Below are 21,714 nucleotides of genomic sequence, written 5' to 3' on the forward strand. Positions count from 1 at the left end.
CTGGTGTTGAGCATTATTCCAGAAATAGTATTCCTTACAGTTATATAGCTGGTGTTTGCAGAGCTAGCAAATGGGAGTATTTGTAGGAGGGAGATTTTTGCACTGTAAGCTTCCTCTTCCCTGACCCACACACTCACATGGCAATTCTGTATTTAGCTTGCTTTGAGTTTTGCCTTTGAATAGATGAGTATTAACCCTGCAAAGAAATAAATGTAACTTTAAAACATGTAGGTTCTTGAACCCCAGAATTATTTTTCTTAAAGAAGTTAAAGCTCTAAGGGAATCTTTTTAGGCTGTGATGCAACTTTTTAATGGGTCCTTTTGTATGTAGCACAAACTTCAGACTTAATATTTCTCTAGGACCAATATGGCTGCTTGAGCTCTTCACTGTTCTCATTAAGAAATCACAGTTTACCACCTATCAGGTGTGATGTACTACCATGAAAAACATAGGATTTCTGAATCCAAAATACCAAGCTGATGCATGCTGGAGCCCAAGATCTAAGCAAAATACTCTTTACCCAGCCCAGTTGTTACTGACCTCTGTAATTTGGCCAGTTTTTCTTGTAATGTAGCATCATAATGTTGAGTAAAATATTTTCGGACATTTATACTTATTGAGCTTTTATTCTCCTTATCTTCTTTCTTTGTTTCTTTCTTGTTCCTTTCTCCTGATCCCGCTTCAGTTTTCTGTGTGTTCTTTATTCCTTTATTTGTTTTTGTGTTCACTGCTTAGAGCCTTGGTACAGGTAGTATACAAATTCAGTAACTAAATAAATAAACATAATTTTTTTTATTTTGTTTTTCAATCATGTCCTTAATTGTCCATTTTTCTATATGTCTTCTCCCTTGTGATTTCTGTGGGGTTTTTTTTTGGTTGATGTTTAGCTTTGCTTCTATATTTTTTTCCATCCCGCTGCCACCTTTCGTCTTTGTTTATAACATTTTTAGGTCCCATTTCTTTCATTTTTTTTGTTTTCCTTTTTTTCCTTATTGTTTCTATATCCAGCCCTATATTGTACTAATCGCTCCCTTATTTCATACAGAACTCTCTTTTCTCCAAGCTCATCCTTCTCTTCTCTCACATCACTCTTCTTCCCTCCTCCTGTTCCCCTCAGTGATCTATTGAACTGGCAGCACATACAGCTTTGCCTGTCTCTCTGGTCACCATCCACCCTCTTCCATGCATTTCTACATTGAACAGACAAGATTGTGCTGTAAATACTGTTTTTCTTTAACAAATGTCAGTAAATTTTACTGTAAACAGTAAGGTGATGAAATCCCTGTAAGTGACCAGTTTTATACTGACCGTATTGAATTTCTGTTTCTGTAAATTTCTTTCTTAGCCACAAAAGATTAAAGAATCCAACATGAAGAATATCGATCTTTCAGAAAATGCTTATTTTAGGGTTATTCAAGATGCTCTGACTTCGGAGCACAGTGAATCCTTGTCAGCTTCAGCTGACCAGGACCACTCAGAAGCTGTGTTGTCAGAAGAAGCTGATCCTGAACCTGAACCTGAAAAATCTGTAAACGAGGGAAACGTTGATACTTTGGGAGCAACAGCACCTCCCGCACCAGCAGATGAAGAAACAAACCAAACTGTGGTTTCCATAAACCCACCAGTGTACAAAACTGATTCCCCATCCAAGAAAAAAGGTAACGTGTCTGCACTCTTCAGTTTTGCAGCTGCCATAAATGATCAGATCATACTCTAATGTGATTGTCAAAGAAGGCATTTTTAATGTTGTTACTTGCCTATTTGCCCAGCAGTTTCCTCCTACTCCTTTTGAATTTCCAGCTCAGTTGTAACTGGTCTGTACTGGTCTATGGCACCATGGGTCTTAATTTACAACTACATAGAGTTTCTCCCTTTTACCCCCTCTAACTCAATCATTATAGTGACCAATTTTGGCTAGGGATCACAGATTATGGTTCATTTCAGAACCTACTAAGTTTGCACCCTGAGTCTGGCCACTAGGGGCCTGGTATTTAGCTGCTGACCGGATTGTAAAGTTAGCCGGATAGCATTATCTGGCTAACTTTGCTTAGATATTCAGTGGCGTGGCTGCGCTCCTGAATATCGATAACTATTTCAAAGTTAGATAAGTATATCTGGCTAACTTTAAGACTGCTTTCATGGAGTCCTTGTTTTCCAGCTAACTTAACCGAATATGGCCGAATATTAGTGTTTATCTGGCTAACTTAACCAAGTAACTAACTTCACCCTAGGACACCCCAGCTCCACCCTTGCTAGATAAAAAGTTAACTGGACAAGTTGCTGGCTACTAAGCTCAGCCAGATATTCAAACAGTGCCATTTGTTGGCTAAATCCAAACTATGCCAATAAATGATGATGAAGATCAGGCTCTAGGGTTTACCCAATGCAATAGCAGAGGCTCACTGCCACCAGAGGTTGTGAATACCACCTTTGAAGCACCTTCGACTGGCCTAAGGACGAGAAGCCAAGCTTGGATATTGAACTCATGTCTCGTGTATGGTTTTAGTCCCAGTATACTAGAAACGAGACTCTGAGATATTTTAGAAATTTAGTAAAATGTTTATTATAGGAAATAAATGATTTGTAATCTCAATAAGAGTGTCTGGGAAGGAGGAATGCATAAGATGCTTCCTTGCCTATGTCACAATTTTGCAAGGCTTATATACATTTTCTTCTAGTTACCTTTGCCAAGAATTGATCATTTCTAAGTACGTCACTCTGGCCTGGCTTCCATTCCCTAGACCACCTGCACCCAAACATTCAGTCTCTTTCTTTTCATGTCCAAATGTTTGTTTTCCTTCTGTACTATCTTCCCATGACTTGTAAGAAGACATTGATCATCTCTTATCAGTATAAGAACATAAGAAATTGCCATGCTGGGTCAGACCAAGGATCCATCAAGCCCAGCATCCTGTTTCCAACAGAGGCCAAAACCAGGCCACAAGAACCTGGCAATTACCCAAACAATAAGAAGATCCCTTGCTACTGACGCAATTAATAGCAGTGGCTATTCCCTAAGTAAAATTGATTAATAGCCATTAATGGACTTCTCCTCCAAGAACTTATCCAAACCTTTTTTGAACCCAGCTACACTAACTGCACTAACCACATCCTCTGGCAACAAATTCTAGAGCTTTATTGTGCGTTGAGTGAAAAAGAATTTTCTCAGATTAGTCTTAAATGTGCTACTTGCTAACTTCATGGAATGCCCCCTAGTCCTTCTATTATTCGAAAGTGAAAATAACCGAGTCACATCTACTCATTCAAGACCTCTCATGATCTTAAAGACCTCTATCATATCCCTCCTCAGCCGTCTCTTCTCCAAGCTAAACAGCCCTAACCTCTTCAGCCTTTCCTCATAGGGAAGCTATTCCATCCCCTTTATCATTTTGGTTGCCCTTCTCTGTACCTTCTCCACTTTCTTTTGTAGTTGATTTCCACACAGACTACACATTTATCTTATGTGGCCCATTCCCATGTCCTTCACTTTCTGCTGACTTAGCCAGTATCCTGCAGCTGCATATATTGTCATATATTGGCACACAAGCTTAGTGGACACAGTTCATCAAGCAGCTTTATTCACTTGTGGCAATATGCAGCATGGGCACTGACTCACCAGGCTGGCTCCAGGAAAAATTTAAGCTTTATTTTCAGGCTTCCTTTCTTGAAACAAATATTATGCATTAACAAGAGAATCGTTAATAAAATCATGCTTGTCAGTCTGCAGTCACCTTTTATATTGAGCATTGTTTTTTAAATACTGAATCGTAACTTTACATATTGTAGCAAACATGGCAATGGCTAGGGGCAACAGACTAAGATGTGAACTCTTTTTTTTTTAGCTCACATTTCCAAATTATGCTCGAGGTGGCATAGACCATTATTAAAATTTGGGTATTGTAAGTCCCTTCCCAAAGAGCTTACATTCTAAGTAAGTACCTAAGGCAGTGCTTCTCAACCCAGTCCTCAAGGCATACCTAGCCAGACAGGTTTAAAGTGGCCTCTAGCAGAAGCTATTCCAGTAGCCGATTTCTCTGATGAGGAAGGACTGTCAGGTTCGGTGCCAGTGGGCCCCTGATTCTCTCAGTGCCTGCAGTGCCAGCAACTATGTCTTTGGGGCTCCCGGTGCCTTCGGGGTCTAGGCCTAGACCTAACGTAGGGGCCCCACCTCCGGTGTCCCTGGGCACTTATAGTGAGGAGGAAGCCCCCTATGACCCTTGGGAGGGGAAGCATCCCCATCCTCAGAAGACTCCGAGGTCTTTCCCTCTGAGCCCTCATCTCCGGAGGAAAGGCGTAAGTCTCCACCGGAAGACTTGACGTTTGCCAGTTTTGTGAGGGCTATGTCAGAGTCCATGCCCTTCGAGCTTTTGACCGAACAGGACTCCAGGCACAAAATGCTGGAGATCCTACAATTTGTGGATGCCCCTAAGGAGGTCGTAGCAGTGCTGGTGCATGACATTTTCAAAGATCTGTTCGTCCGCTTGTGACAGCACCCCATTTCAGTCCTCCCCCATGAACCAAAAGACCGATGCAGTTTCCTTGGTGTAACCTACCATGGGGTTTGAGCACCACCATCTTCCACATCAATCCGTGGTGGTGGAATCCGCTCTCAAGAGGGCTAAGAGCACACGGACCCATGCTTCGGCTCCTCCAGGTCGCGATCACAGGACCCTGGATGCCCTAGGTCAGCAAGTCTTCCAGGGGTCCATGCTGGGGGCCCACATAGCATGTTACCAGTTGTATATAAGTCAGTATTCCAGGAACCTCTGGAAACAGGTTCAATATCTGGTGGAAGGCCTCCCACAACAGCTTCAGGAAGATTTCCTGAAAGTGATTCAGCAAGGATTGGCGTGTGACAAAACCTGCCCGCCACCCCACGGAGTAAGGTTTCGTCGGTGTTAGCTTTTTTATTTTTTGGGAATTCTACGTTATGAGACTGAAGAGGGACCCCGCATGGATAGTGGCATGCTGGGCCACTATCAATGTGCCAGTCAAAGTTCTAGAAACTTTGACAGAAATTTTCTGTGCCGGGCTCCATCTGATTATGTCACCTATGTGAAAGGACTAATATCCTGCTGTCCTAGGAGAACACCTGTTACAGGTAAGCAATTCTGCTTTCTCTCACAAATGTCAGGCCAGAAGAAAAAAATCTACTATGGTGAGTGGTTTTAAGAACTGCTTGTAACGGAAAATCATGTCCCTCACCAACTGCCACACTTTGTGTTATCGCTGCCTGGGACTAGATCACAACCAGAAAAACTGTGAAACCTGCGGATGGATGTCCCCGCGCTCACAACGCTCCAGGGATTTGTGCATGAAAGAACTTCATAAATCTCTTGAGAGTTGTAGTAAGTCTTCCTCCTGCAGTGCAGCGTTGTCTGCCTCTGGCAAAGACTTAGAAGGAAGTTCTTCAAAAACTCCCCCACCTGTGCAGGCCGAGACTGCAGGATTGAGTTCAGCTGGCTGCTCTGCATCGATGCGAAAGCAGCATCCTTCACTGGAGGCAACCCAGCCCGCGTTAAATAAACATAAGCATTCAAAACACCTTGGCACCAATACCATTGCAGGGTCTTCCTTCATCACTGGTGGCACATGGAGTGCCATTCAATGCATTGGCGTATTTGAAGGAGAAGCATGGCACACCAGCACAACTGATGCATGGCATGTCTAGGAGCCCGAGATCCCTTGCATCGAAGCATGCTGCCCTGATGCACTCGATGTGCTATGATTCATTCTACTATGGTTTCAAAATTAAACTTCAAACATAGGGTCCAACAATCACCAGGCTTTGGCATGGTTCACCTTTCGAACCATTGCGTTGTGATAGAATATGCCATAAAAAAGGCAAAGAAAACCCATATTCATTCCAAATTCCCATTGAGCAAAGGTCACAAACTTCTGGACAATTTTGGCAAAAGTATATTACAGAGTGTAATACTTTTTGTTTGTATTGCTATGCATCTGTTTGTATTGCTATGGGTGATTGTCAGGTTCTTGTGGCCTGGTTTGGCCTCTGTTGGAAACAGGATGCTGAGCTTGATGGACCTTTGGTCTGATCCAGCATGGCAATTTCTTATGTTCTTATGTCAGTTCTACATGGTGCAGTATCTCCACGTACCATCCTCCAATAAGAATACCTTCCTTCAACTATTCTAGGATGTGGAGAAAGCTATTTGCCGCCTCCATTCAATGTGCAAATTATTTTATTCTGCTTCTCAAACCTCTGCAGCTTCTATTGGAGTGCGATGCCTAATGTGGCTATGAGCAGGTTTCATTAGGATTTCCATGAGAAACTGGTGGACATCTGCTGCTTGGGAGACAATCTCTTTGGAGAGGATCTCCGAGAGAGTCTCCCAGTTTAAAGTTTCCAGCCTGGTGTGGCCAGATAACTTACTACTTATCCAGTTATCTTCAAAAGATCTTCCTCAATTTACAGACTCCACTGCAGTTTCAAAGGAACCCAGACTTGCAAAGAAACTCACAAACTCTTGGCAGAAGAGATATAAGCACTATTGCAAAAAAAAAAAAAGCAGTAGAGAAATTCCGAAGGATCAGAAAGGAAAAGTATTTTATTCAAGATATTTTCTAGTTTCAATGTAAATGGGAGACAAAAAACTGATTTTAGATCTGTAGGGATTAAATCTCTACTTAAGAAAAGTTTAGGATTGAAGTACATTGGCCTATTGAAGGTTCGGTCATTCCAAGGTGGACCAATCAAATTGGTCACATGATCAAAGGTGACAGCGTGATCTGTATTCTGAGTCCCATGCTCTGGTAATTATGGAAGGAAGTGCCCAGAAAAGTCAACGCTGAAACTCATCCAGCGGGTCCCAAAATGGAGAATAGAGGCTGTGGGCTGCTGATGGAACCTGTGTGTGACAGTAAGAGACTTTGGTGTGTGTGTGAGTGAATGAAAAGGAGACTACTTGTGTATGTGAGAGAGTAAGAAGGAGCCTGCTTGTGTGTGTGTGTGTGCGCGCGAAGAAGGAGAGTTTGTGCAACCCCATTCTCCTGCTAATCCACAGCAATCTTTGGATAACTGAAAATCAAACGTTCACTGGTATGGAGAGCCAGGGTGGTGTTTGTGTCTCTCAAATATCAAAAACAATTTCAAAACATTACATTTTTTAAAAGAGGAGTTATTTATTGGATAATCTATTTGTCAGCTGTTTTTAGTACAAACTTTTTATTAAACAGATTCAGTTTGATAGAAACAAAACATAACCGGAGGTGAGAATTTTCTTATACACCCTCAGTTACAACAGATACAGAGAAACTATGTGTAGTGCAGCAGTCATGGTAGCCTCCCTCCCACTCCCATCCCTGTCCCTCCCCCCCACTTACTACCCATGCTCCTAATACCATGACGCAAATCTACCCAAATTCTAGTCCATGATGCATGCTTCTCGCATGCTGCTGTATCTCTCCACTCCCAACAGTTCCAAATATGCCAACATGTTCAGTCATTAAGTATCAAACTTCTGGCATGATGAGGCAAGTCTTGCAAATACACTTCCCAGGTCCGTAAGAAGCTATGAAGGTGTTGCGGTGAAGTTCTCAAGGCCAGATTGCCCATCTGCATCATTCAGTGAAGATGAATCCACCAGATCCAAAAGGAGGGGCCATCCTTCTCCTTCCAATATAACAGAAAAAGTTTTTTTCCCCACCGCACAAGCCTTCTTAAGAAACAATCGCGGACCCATACCCCTCACCAAGGACTGAGGAATGCAGTCAAATAGAAGCAAGTATGGAGAGCTTGGGATGCATACTTCCAATAGACGCCTCAAATAATCCATAATCTTCCCCTAGTAGCTAGAAATGAGGGGTCAAGCCCAGAAAGCGTGGGTCAAGGTCCCTACCGATGATTGGCATTGCTGGCATTGAGCTGTCGGGGCCAATTTAGCGTGGTATGCAACTTGTGGGGAAATATAAGCTCTCCTCAGAAATTTATATTGCATTTCCCTGAAGTACATATTGCCCATAACAGTGGTCATGTTTCTCATACAAGCAGAGGAAACCGCTACCAGAAGGGTGAAAACCCCATCCCGATTCCATCTGTCCATAGACAACTGAAAAGTATTCTTTGGAAGACCCTGTAGCAACCCCTTATAATAGGCCGAAAGAGAAGGTGCTTTTTGGTGATCAAGCTGAAAAAAGGTGTCCAAGGTTTGAAAAGAGGACGATTGTCGGATGGGGAGCCTCAAGGAATCTGTATAATGTCATATTTGCAGGTAGCCAAAGACATGGGATCCCGTTAACCCATAAATCCCCTTCAGGGTATCAAAGGGTAAGATGCGGCCCTCGGTATCTAACAAGTGCCCCAATTGTTTGATTCCCTTCTGCTGCCAGACTTGAAAATCAATAGAGTGGGACCCGGGTGGAAACTCCTGGTTTCCCCAGATGGGCAGAAGATAAGTACAGACTCTGGGGATCCCAAGCAATTTAGTGAGATAAGTCCAAGCCTTCCGAATGGGAGTAATCAATGGGTCTTGCGTCAGCGCCGGGGGCAGACTAGTTTGCAATCCAAAAAGCACATTTTTCAAATTTAATGGGGCAACCAACATATTCTCTACCAGAAAATTCACAAAGGAGGACTCTTCCAAAATCCAATCCGACACCAGACGGAGATTAGCTGCCATGTTATAACGGAGAAGATCGGGCACCCCCATACCGTCCAGCCCCCATTTCAGTTTTAACCAAGTGAGAGGGACCCGGCTTTCTTCCCCCGCCACAAAAAGGCGCACATCATTTTGTCTAAATGCCCTATATCACAACATCTTAAGCGAGTATGGGAAATTTTGTAGAACATAGAGCCATTTGGGCAGGAGCACCATTTTAAACAAGTTAACCCTCCCTCCAATAGATAAAGGTAAGTCCCGCCAAGTATGCAATTTATCCTGAGTGAGTGTGAGCAAGTTAGGGATATTGAGATTATAAATGACAGCCAAATCTACCGCCAGGTGAATCCCAAGATACTTAATGGAAGCCCCAGCCCAGCTTAGCGGAAGGGGACCACTCCAGCGTCCTTTAAGATCCTCCGGAAAAGCCAAAGCCTTGGACTTGTCCCAATTAATCCGCAGTCCAGAAAGGGTACCAAAGGCCGTAAACAAATCAAGGAGCACGGGCAGTGACTGCTGCGGAGACGTGAGGAAAACTAGAATGTCGTCTGCAAAGGCTGTGTACTTGAAAATTTCCCGACTCCCCCCAGAGTGGAACTGAATACCCCGTATGCCAGGTGACCCCTGAATGGCCAGAAGCATGGGTTCGAGGATTAAAAAGAAAAAGTAGCAGGGACAACTGACATCCCTGCCTCGTACCCCAGTAAACCGGGAATGGGTCCAAGAGCTGCTCATTAACTAATAGCAACGCCTTTGGTGCAGAATAAAGCAACTGAATGGCCTGATAAAAAAAAACCCTTAGAACCCCATGGAATGAAGCACATGGAACTTAAACCCCCACTCCACGTGGTCAAAGGCCTTCTCCGCGTCCAAACTTACCACTAGGTAAAGGGCGTCGATACGCTGGCAGAGCGCCATTGCCACCGCCACCCGCCGGATATTCGTGAGGGCATAGCGTTTCTTCACAAACCCCACCTGCCTGGTTTGATCAAAAGGGATAATATCCTCCCCAATCTATCAGCAAGAATTTTGGCCATCAGTTTGTGATCTACATTCAGGAGGGAAATGGGGCAATAAGATGCAGGTAGTAAAGGATCTTTCCTGGGTTTGGAGATGAGAGTCACATGAGCCCTATTCCCACGCTCCGGAAATGTCCCAGTACTGATGAAAGTATTAAACACCAGGGGTAGAAGTTGAGTAAGTGGGTCGATGAGACATTTATAAAACTCCAAACTATATCCATCGGGACCAGGGGCTTTCAACTTCTGAATTTTATGGACAGCTAACCGTACTTCATCTTCCGATATGGGCTCGTTTAGACAGTTACTCTGATCGGGGGACAGGGTGGGAAGACGAAGGCGCGCACAGAAGGCATCCCAGGTAGTGGAGCTCCAGCCCTCAGATTTATACAAATCAGAATAGAAATTATGGAAGGACTGCAAAATAGCTGGGGTCTCCGTAACTGTTTGGCCCCTATTGGTCCACAGAGCAGGTATATGCTGGGACCCCCTAGCAGATGTGATCAAATTAGCGAGCAGTCGCCCTGATTTATTCCCATGACTGTATAGCTTAAACTGATAGTACAGGAGGCTCTTCTTTGCCCTTTGGTGGAGTAGGGAGTTAACCGCAGTTTGCAGGGAGAGGTAGGATTCTCTAGTGGACTTAGAGAAGGATCCAATCAAGGCCTGCTTAGCCTGGCAGCGTTGTGCACTGAATGTTAGCAGCCGCTTATCTAGAATTTTCTTTCTGTGTGCTAGATACGAAATGATGTCTCCCCTCAACACTGCTTTAGTCGTATTCCAGAACAGGACAGGATCCCCACTATGCTGCGCATTAAGTTTAGCATACTCCGCCCATCGCTCTCTCAGAAAATCTTGGAATGGGATATCCTCCACTAAAAAATAGGGATAACGCCAGTGAAAGGTGGAAGGGCCCCGTAGGAGATGGAACCAATTCCACCCATATCGGTGCATGGTCTGAGGGCACAATGTCTCCAATCCCAGCAGAGGAGATCCTGGAAAAATAATTTGCACTCACCAGGAAATAGTCTAATCTGGAGTACGTTGCATGCGCTCTGGAAAGATGCGTGAAGTCCTTTTCAAAGTGATGTAAAGTACGCCACACATCCACGAGGTGTAAGGCTGTTTCCAGCAGCCGTATCCCCTTGCTAAATGCCCCCTCATTCTGCGCAGCTGTGGACTTATCCCATTCTGGATCTTGGACCGCATTGAAGTCGCCTCCAATCACCACCGCCACATCGATGTATAGGAGAAGTAGTTTGTGCAACATCTGAAAAAAGGAGGCCCGATATATATTTGGGGCATAAATATTACACAGGACTAGAGGGGAGCGGTTAAACTCGGTCACTAGGATTAAGTATCGACCTTGGGGGTCCTTAATTTCCTTTGTGACTGTAATCGGAAAGGACTTTTGTACCAAAATAGGTACGCCAGCGGATCGCGTGCTAGCTGAAGCAAAATGCACTGAACCCACCCAGCTCTGACGGAGCTTCACATGTATATCATTCAGATGTGTTTCCTGAAGGATCTTGGAATGTTTAATGGGTGAATTAATGCCACAAACATTCCAGGAAAATAATCTGGGACCACTTTTAACCATTGAAATAAAGGAACAAGGACCTATGACCAGTTATCAGACAGATTGTGAAGAAGAGCGGCCCTCCCAGCACGGGCCACCCCTCTAAACCAAGATATCCAGTAGCACACAGGTAAGAAACTCACACTTCATAGGAACATAGCTTGAACTCAACCCCCCCTCCGCCCTCCATCTCTACCCCTCTAACCCCCATTGTAGCCCCCCAGTGCCCCAGCTACCTACTCCCACCCCCCCCAAAAAAATCTACTATGACTAACCCCATGAGTACGATCACTAAGATCCTGCTTGCCCACCCACCCACCCAGCTCCACCCACAAAGAGTAGGAAACAACTATGATGTGAAAAAAAAAAAGAATTAAAGAAGGCCATGGTTAGAGTACAGAACCCAGACAAGCAAACATCTTACACAACCCCCAAAACGTCGCAGAATAGTCCAATTGCATAGTGAAAAGAAAGTCAGTGGGAGTTGGTGTGTAAAATGAAGGGCCCAGTTCTCACTGCAAGTCCACATGAGCAGCAAAGAAGGAAAAAAAAGAAAAAAGCACGTTGGAGCGCAAAGAGGACCCCACAACACTCACCGGAGGGATGGGAATAAAAAAACCCTCACCATCCACCTTATTAAAAGCTTGAATTCAGAACACAGTCAAAACGTGTGGCAGTCCCCGAAAGCATGCTGAACCAACCAGCTCCTCTGTCGATAACAAACTCTCAGGCCGATTCAGTAAAGTCCGCAGGAGAGCGGGCGAACGCTCTCCCGGCGAGCGCACATGCGAGTGGCCTGTGCGCGCGATTCAGTATTTAAATGAGGTCCGGCGGTAGAAACAGGCGTGTCCCTAGTGCCTCTTTTTGGCCCGGAGCGGCGGCTGTCAGCAGGTTTGACAGCCGACGCTCAATTTTGCCAGCGTCGGTTCTCGAGCCCGCTGACAGCCACGGACTCGGAAACCAAACGCCGGCAAAATTGAGCGTCCGGTTTTCGACCCGACAGCCGCGGGCCGACTTCAAATTTAAAAAAACATTTTTTTTTACTTTTTTTACCCTTCGGGACCTCAGACTTAATATCGCCATGATATTAAGTCGGAGCGTGCACAGAAAAGCAGTTTTTACTGCATTTCTGTGCACTTTCCCGATGCCCTAAGAAATTAGCACCTGTCTTTCATGGCTGCACATTTTGTTTTCTGAATCGCGTGGGAATACCTAATAGGGCCATCAACATGCATTTGCATGTTGCAGGCGCTATTAGGTTTGGCGGGTTGGACACGCGTTTTCGGCCCCTTACTGAATAAGGGGTAAGGGAAAACGCGCGTCCAATGCGTTGGAGCGCACTGTTCTGTATCGGCCCGTCTGTGAGACGACGGAAGGCAGAGAGAATGTTCAGACCCTCCATGGAGATCAACGGGCACTGCAAAAAAAAAAAACCTCACTGGGGCCCAGAGAAGAAACAAAGCAAGGCACCGACGACGAGCTGTGAAGAAAGTGAGTATAGGAGAAAAAAAATGCAGTCTTCCCACTCAATGGTCATGCTGCAGGGAACTATGAAAAAGATCCGGGCATACATTACTTGTCACGGGTGGCAGAATGGCTTCGGGACCGGCAAATGGTTGCTCAAGAGTCACGATATAATCCCACAGCGCCCCCACTTCCAAATACCAGCACGGGCCATCAGGAGTTGACACACGTACCTTCGCCGGGTATACAATGATGGCCCATAAACCAAGATTGTGCAGCTGGGCGCAGTAGGGGGAAAGCGTGCGCCTCTTTGCAGATAGAGCCGGTGAAAAGTCCTGAAATATAAGGATCTTCTTGCTGTCTTACAAAGGAGTTTCCCCCCCACGGATCGCCTGCAAAATTTCTGCCTTATGAGAAAAATTGAAAATTTTCTCCAGAACAACTCGGGGCCTCTCCTGCTGAGGCCTTTTGGGACCGAGTCGATGGGCACGCTCAACCCACAGCGGGCCTCGCGCCATGGAGATGTGCAGTTCTTTGGTCAGCCATTCCTCCAGCAACCGGGGAGTTCATGTTCCTTCAAGGATTCTGGCAGCCCTACCAAACAGAGATTCGATCTCCTGGACTGATTCTCCAGGTCCTCCAGGTCCTCCAGGCGATTGGTGTGAAGCGCAACCGTTTTCTTCAGGGCTGCCAGCTCTGAGTTGGAGGCCTGGAGGCCATCTTCAATGTCCGACACCCGTTGCTCAATTTCTGTGAAATACACTTCATAGCCAGAGATGGAGGAGATAAAGTCGAGAAGCTGATTTGATATTTTGTTAAATTCTGGCTCCAGGGCCTCTACAATGGCTGCCTTAATATATCCGCCCAGTTAGCTGGTACCGGCGAATCCATGGCCCCTAGATCCTCATCCGACATCATGTCAGCGAGCCTAGACCGCTCTCGGTCCTTTTCTCGCTCTTTTTTTGCAGTCTGAGTCGGCATTTCCATCAATAATTACTCCCTTAAGCTATTAAGAGGCCTGATGCTGTTCCCAAATTGTCAGCTGTTTTTAAATACTTTTTTTGAAATTATGATTCTACTACTATGTTTTTTATTTCTTGGCTTTATTGTTTGATGTTTTATGGGGAATAATAATGTTTCTATTTTTTGTATACTGTATCGAGCTTGTTGCAGTTTCCAATTCAGTTTTTGTCTCTACATTTCTAGTTATATTTTAAGGTCTCTCTTTATTCTATATTTGGTGAGGGTCTGTCTGTGTTCTGCCTGTGTCAGATGAAATGAAGTATTCTGTTATGGTGTAGCTCTGTGTAGGGATCTACAGCAGCTTGTCTTGCTCTGTTTTCCTAATAGGATGCATATTGATGTTTTAGGGATTGCAGTGTTGCCTTTTCATAAGTAGGTTTGTTATTATTTGAATGTTGGCAGTTGGTGCTGTTTTATTGTGGGAGATTTACTATATTGTAATTGTAATTGAGTTTACTCATGGCTTTAGAGGGCTAAGCCTACATCCATCACGTTTTACAATAAGCCTAATACTGTATGAGTTCCAAGTGTCTTTTACTTTTTTACAGGATTTTCTGGTTGGTACCACTGCACTGCAAGTAAATATAGTATACATGTGATATTTTTACTTTAAGAGTGTACTTTGTTCTTTTTTTCTCATGTAAAACCTTATTACAAATACATAATTTTTAATTGTGTGTGTGGAGAGTGGTGCTGGGGGTTGCAAAGCTGTAAGCTTTGCCTAGGATACCTAATACTCTGTAACCAGTACGGGCTTCCCTGGCACCATTTGGAAAGCAGAATTTGATTTGGAGCTGTGCTGTTGTGACCTGGGCTCTCCTCAGTCTTGGCTGCAGTAGTGATGCGTATAGTCTTGACCCCACGGCTTAATTTTCTTTTTCTTAAGCCCTGGAGAAAGCAGACAGTGTGGATCACTTCTAGTTCCCATTCCACAGGAGTAGGTAGGTAGAGCAGAGCCTAGAGAACCATAAAGGCAGCAGACTGTGTAGCACACAGTCAGTGAGAATGTGCTGGAGTGCGGAAAGCCCTAAGAAGTGGAGGTGAACTACTGTCATAGGAGCTGATGTAATAGGATCCGCGGCAAAACAGGCGGTAGTTATGTGCACGGGTTTTGATCACTACGTGCGGCTAAAGCTTCCGCGGGATGTAAAATAAATAAATTATGCAAATGATTTGCGCGCAGAAATTCACGCACATGAAGAAATGCACATACCTAAGTTTGGTAAGGCCCTATGTAATAAGCGGCCGCATCCGCACTGAAAACTCGGGCTGATAATCCGCGCATAAAAGTGAAAGGTGATAACCGCATGGCAGCAAGATAGGTGCTCAGCCGGGAGCGAATCTGGATGCTCTGGCGCCCAGAAAGATGCCTAGCTAATCTTGCCGCTCAGGCGCTGAGCTAGGTGCTTTTCTGGCCATGTATTTGGCCGCTCGGGTGTTGACATAGGCACTCAGCTGGTCAATTGTAAGCTAATTAACAATATCTACGCTAGGATGCTCAGAAAAGCGCCTAGTTAATCATGATCTGTCCCCAGACACGTCTCCCTGTTCAGTGAAAGTATGTCCCTGGAATTTATTTTTATTAATGTGAATAACTGTGTGTGAGGAAAAAATGGCAAATATTTTCATGGGTGATAATTCACACTGCATGGCAGCCACGACCTCTGTCACCTGCCAAACCCGCTGCTGCTGTCATCCTTTGGCAAACACGCAGGATCGACCACAGTGTCAGGAAAAGCTGGACACAATCGGAAATCTCCATCGCTGAAATCACACGAGAGCTGCATGGACACACAACCACACCACACCAATGCAGGCAATGGAATAAAATGGCCCCCGAGTCGGCGCTAACACTTAACTCGTGCCCTGACCATGGTTGTAAAAAAACCCGCACTAACATTAGTGCGGCTCCCTGCATTGTCTATAAATTATCCTTTGCATGCTGTTAGCATGCATTCACACAGGAAAAAACGGGGATCTGTAAGCTCGTTTGTACGCGCTTTTTTCCCCTACACACAAAACCCTTATCACATCCCCGTATAGGGCTTTGTGCAGAAAAACACGCACACAAACCCGCGGCAGCTTCAGCGCACCTTATTGCATCTGCCTCATAGAAAGGGAGAGAGTGTCTGAGCAGAGTTTAGTGAGGCTTCTGTCTGAGGTGGCTGGGCTGAGCTTTGACAGGAGAAACTGGTTGTGGAAACAGTCTTCTGGAGGGTGCCAAGAAGGGATAAAAATGGGAAAGAGCTGCTGCAGGCTGAGGATGGACTGGCAACAAGCATCCAGTCTTTAAATATTTATTTTAACTTTTTTTTTTCTAATACCATCGTTCAGATGGATACCGTCACGACGGTTTACAGTAAGGCACATAAAAATGATGCTAAAATATATCAAATTACACAGGTGCCATTAAGGTTCGGTACCATAGTTTGTAAACAATATTAATTGGTAAGTGTGATAAATCATGTCCATTTCTCATTGTATCAGTTTTGGATACGAGATTAGCTTTATCATTGTACTTTTATCCTTTATTGATGAACGAAAAAAAATGAAGATTAAACTAAAATAACAAATAAAAAACTACACACACATTGATTTTGGTTATGTGTGTGGGTGTTCAATTGTTTGTACCTTGCATTTCCCTGGGTACTATTCTCCCTTCTCTTTTTGATAAGCTTGTTTAAAGAGCCTGGTTTTTAAATTTTTTCTAAAGGTTTTGCTGTCACTTTGTAATCTTAACTCCAAGGGCATGGTGTTCCCTAGTATGGGTCCTACCAAGGATAGTGCTCTTTCTCTTACTTGCGTTAGTCTTGCTGTTTTGACTGATGGAATAGTTAGGAGTGCTTTGTTGGCTGATCTCAGGTTTCTGTTCGGGATGTGTACACGAAGGGCTGGGGCAGGGAGGGACATTCACTAAGCACAACAGCAAATGTCTGTGTGTCTGAGCCACTGGCTGGCAGTGGGTTTGTCTTATTATTTGGTAAGAGCTGATTGGTTGTCAAAACAATTTAACACCAGTCCAGGAATCCAGGAGATATGAGAGATGTAACCAAACTTGGGGGGGGGGGGGGGGGGGGGGGGGGGGGGGCAACCGATTTGCATATCTTTAACTGTAGCCAGATAATTTTAAACATAACTGGAAATTCATTTGAATATCGCTGGTTAGTTATAAAGCTTAACTGGCCATATATCAAAGAATACAACCAGTTAGGTGGTGATGTGCTAGGTTAAAAAAAAAAAAAAGGGCTAGTGCCAGCCTTGGCCACTCCCCCATCCCCTGCTACCAGGTCCAATATAATTTGAACGATTTATCTCTCCAGGACTCTTATTCTGTCGCTCTTATTTTTAAATTAATCTTCAACCCAGATTGCGGTAGTGGTTTACTGCTAACTGAGCCCAGAAATTCTGGGATTGCTAGGCAGCTACAATGTAAGTACAATCTTTGGAGCTAGAGTAACCCTAACACATCACCATTTAATTGGCTATATTGTTAGATCTGCACTCAGGCACATACAGAGTTAGATGACTATCTTATCAGGCTAACTCCAAATATCGCACCTTGCTTATTTGGCTAAATCTTAGCCGGATATGCAAGGAAAATATTCAGAACTAGCTATTTAGACAGATATAATTTGTGAGTTATCCATCTAAATGGCTTTGAATGTTGACCTCTTCATTTTTAAGCCGAGGATATTACAGCTTCAAATTGTAAGGTTCCTAATTAAAAAAATATATATACTGTACTATTGCAGTATGTGAAAATGTCACGCTTGGGAAATCACTTTTGTATCTTTTTTATGATTTGAAGATAAACGAAGCAGACATCTTGGAGCTGATGGTGTCTATCTGGATGACCTCACTGGCATGGATCCTGAAGTTGCAGCATTATATTTTCCCAAGAGGTATGATTTGCTTTTTTATGCTATTGTTGGCTTTCTCTCTCTCCTGCAAGGCTTAGATGGTAACTAGCATTGGTTTACACAGTACAGAGCTGCAGTGCCAGAATGGCCAATTGAAAAATAATTAGAGACCTCCATTTTCAGTTATATTCTATTTTTACCTGAAATATTTTAGTGTTTGTTAAAACAAGAACAGCAATTATTTTTACAAAGAAAATGGAGTCACTTTTTCCTCTGTCTTTATGTTTTTGTTGCAATAAACTGATACATTCTTGAGTAAATTAAAATAAAAACTAAAAATGAATGTCCCTATAAATAAGGCATATTGTTAGTGTTCCAAGCTTAGTAACATAATAATGATGGCAGAAAAAGATCAAATGGCCTATCCAGTCCACCCAGCAAGTTTCTTATGGTTGTAAATTGTCACTGCCTCTGTGTGCTGGTTACCCCAGGCCTTATGTTAAGGGAAGTAATATTAACAATCAAAACCAAGCAACTAATAAATCCATAACAGAGTTATTGCTAGCAACATTTTTACAGAGTGAGCAGCCTCCTTGATAATTCAGACAAGGCTGCTTAAATGTGATTTGCTTTTGATCTTGTCTGTGGAAGCTGTCCTCTGCTTTTTTCCTAATGTCTACATATCAATACCCTGTCCTGTAATAGTCAGGGCCCAATATTGGCTGCCATTTGAATCCAATTCCTCTTTTCGCCCACTGCCATCGAAGCGGAGAGCGATTTTGCAGTTGCGTCAAAAGCATTAAGGCTAATTGGTTAAGAATAGTAATCTATATGCCTTCTGTGAAGGGTAGTAACTGCTGCTCCGTGGAGGTTACCCCATGCCCTCTTTTCTTCATTTCCAACTACTAGCCTTTAGGTATCCACAGTATTTATCCCATGCCCAACTGCAATTTGGGAAAATAAGTTATGTAGATTCAAGGCTTCAGAAGTGCTAAACTGCCATGTGAATGGATTAAAGACTTTTCTGTTGATAAGCAGGCTGAATTCGTTAATATATATGGGTGGTGGCACCAAACTGACTTGTCTCTCCTAGCTACCGAAGTAGGGCTTTAAGCTGTACTAGCATGTGCAGGAGTTGCCTTATACGTCTCCTCAGCCATTTTTTATCCGAGCACAAGCACAGATATGTACTGAGTCTCTCCAGATATTTTTCTCTATAACCTTTTATATTTTGGTAGTTTTCTGTATAGTTTTCTTCAGCTTTTGCTTTTTTTTAAATTGCCTCACTGCCTCTGCAGCATTCACAACAACATTTTTCAGTGTTTTACAAACTTGCCTACTCAGTATGTCTGGCAAAAAGAAATCTACTGTCAGCAGCTTCAAGAGTTGCAATTGCAGTAAGATAATATCCCTCATGAATGGTTAGGAGCTGTACTATCAATGCCTGGGGCCGAACCATGCTCAGGCAAACTGTTATAGCTATGGATGGATTTCCCTGAGGTCCCAATGTTCCTGGGCCAGTAAAACTGAGGATTTTACTCTTCATAATCTCAGAAAATCCTCTTTCCTCAGTGCAGTGTTGTCTGCCTCACCAGGTAAGGAGTTCAGCAGGAGCTCCTCCAAAACTCCCCCTTCATACAGGCTGAAGCTGGGGGCTTGAGTGGAACGAGCTGCCCTGCATCAAAGACCCAAGCAGTTTCACTCTTGGGAGCCATTGGAGCCTACATCAAAGAAACATAAGGTTTCAAAGTGTGGTACATTGGCACCGACGATGCACAGCACATTGGTATTGTTGAAGCATGAGTTAGCCATGCTAAACACTCATCCGCCTCCCTGGAGAGTCGACTACCTAGCTATATTTAACTCTAAAATCGATTGAAGAGCTCAGGAGGCAATACCTGCATGGGAACTCCCACACATGCTCAGTACAACAAACTCTATGAAGTAAAAGAGAAGGGTCCATTTGGTGCCATCTGATGGTGTACCCACATGTTATGGCTAATTCATCCTACTGTCTATGGAGAACACTGTTTATGGTAAGCAAACTTGCTTTATTGATGTTCTTTTATGAACACTAAATTTAGTCCAATTGAGGAAACAGAAGTAAATATTTTATCTCCAAAACTAAAATTTTGTTTGGAAAGACCAATTAACCACATAAATTACAAAAACTGAAATGATTTTGGCATGAGTTATATTTTGAGTGTGTTAATTTTGTTTGTCTGTCCAGAGGAGTAATGAGAGTTAGTTTGTTTTTTTTTCCAGTGGTGATAATATTGTAGCTGGGAAAAATGCAAGTGACGGGGGAGCCAGATCAGCTAATCACTCACCACAATCTGTTGGAAGTTCAGGCATTGATAGTGGAGTTGAGAGCATATCTGATGGAACCAGAGACTTACCATCCATTGCTATTTCACTTTGTGGAGGTCTTGCAGATAAAGAAATAACAAAAGGTAAGTTTTTCTTTATGAATTCTATTATATGGCTGTGGGTCTCACAACACATTTAGATTTAATCTTAGCCCTTGTCAGTCTGTTATTTCAGAAAATTAGGTTTGGTAGATTGTTAGGTAGGTTGTACCTAGTTAAACCGAGTTTCATTCTGTACTATTTTTAAACTTAACACAAAGACCTTTGGTATGTTTTAAGGTGGTTTTATTTATGTTTAAGAAATATAAATTTTCCTAGCGTGTAGCAGGTGGACTCAAAACAAGTGGGATATAGTGTGCTCGTGCTAACAGTTGGATACGGATCGGACGTCAGCACGGGTACATATACCCCCACAGGAAGTGTAGCAATTCAGTAATTTCCGTCTCCAAAGCAGTTTGGAGCTCCCTTACGCTCGCTGAGCGTGTTTCCAAATTCTACACGACAAAATTCATAGACGATACCTACCTGAAGACGAGCCCCGCACTCTTGCGGTGATACCAGTCGGTCCCTCCCCCAGTTGAGTTTCCCCGAGGCGATTTCCGTGGTCCCTCGGAGGTGAGTGCATCGGCCCGGTGGCCGGCTCGCGGCAGGGACCTAGCCCCCGAGTGAGAAGGGCTCGGGCGCGGCATAGAGGCAGCCTCGGTCCCGGCGTGGACTTGGCCCCCGAGCGAGACGAGTTCAGGTGCGGCCCAGAAGCAGCGGGTGCACTTTCTCGAGCGCGGCGGTGACGGTACTTACCCTCTCCCCCCGCAGCCGGAGACCGCCCGGGTCGCAACCGGGAAGCGCCGAAGACAAGGTAAGGCATACATCTTTACTTGGTCTCCGAGGAAGTGAGGCTTTGCAGAGTCTGCCTGGGTGGCAATACGCCACGGAGGTCGCCATTTTCTTGCCTGGTTTGTTAGCCGCACGTTGTTAGCCGCACGTTGTTAGCCGCACGTTGTTAGGCGCACGCTGTTCCGTGCACACTGTTCCGCGCACGGCGTTAGGCGCACACTGCTCCGCGCACAATGTTACGCGCACGGCGTTAGGCGCACGCTGTTAGGCGCACGCTGTTAGGCGCATGGCGTTAGGCGCACGCTGTTAGGTGTCCGTTGTTACGTGCACGCTGTTACGGCGTCCGTTCCTAGATGCACATGGAGCGTAAGAGAGCCCAGGCATCAGCAGAGCTGGCCCCTCCAACATCAGGCATGAGCCTCTGCTCAGCATGTAACCTCAGAGCTACACAGAGCGAGGAAGCAGTCTCCCTATGTGCCCAATGTGAAGAGGCCCTGGGAGTTCCAGGCCAGGACCGGTCTCAGCCCAGCATACTTGCCAGTTCCTCAGGGAACACCCCGGACCTAGCCGGCGGTAGTGGGCAGCTGGGGACCCCGAGGGACCTGGTACCCCTCAGACCAGATCCTGCTTCGCTCTCCTGGGTGGAATTATTCAAGGGGATTCATGCTTTTGTCTCAATGCAGGCTGCTCCCCGAGCGGGTCCATACATACCGGATGACCCGGCCCCTGGACCCTCAAGGCCTAGGTACGGCCACGCGCCACCCGGGACCCCCACTTATGGGGATTCAGATTGCCCTGAGGAAGACGACGACTCCCGGAGGAGGGAGAACTTTCCTCGGGGGTTGAACCATATTGGACCATGAGGCGCTTCTTCTTGAGAGGGGATGGCCCATGCCTGATCTCTCAATGCCTGTCGGAACTGGCTCTTCCGGGCCATGACGCTCCAG

General features: G+C 44.7%; 1 protein-coding gene across 1 annotated transcript in view; it reads left to right on the forward strand.

Annotated features, from left to right (window-relative positions):
* Nucleotides 1-21,714, forward strand: part of LPIN1 (lipin 1) — a 319,784-nt gene that overhangs the window by 194,836 nt on the left and 103,234 nt on the right. The window contains 3 exon segments of the mRNA XM_029596877.1: nucleotides 1,347-1,659; nucleotides 17,513-17,606; nucleotides 19,830-20,017. Of these exon segments, the coding sequence (XP_029452737.1) occupies nucleotides 1,347-1,659; nucleotides 17,513-17,606; nucleotides 19,830-20,017 (595 nt within the window).

The sequence above is a fragment of the Rhinatrema bivittatum genome, chromosome 3 (genome assembly GCF_901001135.1).
Source record: "Rhinatrema bivittatum chromosome 3, aRhiBiv1.1, whole genome shotgun sequence".
NCBI classification, from domain to species: domain Eukaryota; kingdom Metazoa; phylum Chordata; class Amphibia; order Gymnophiona; family Rhinatrematidae; genus Rhinatrema; species Rhinatrema bivittatum.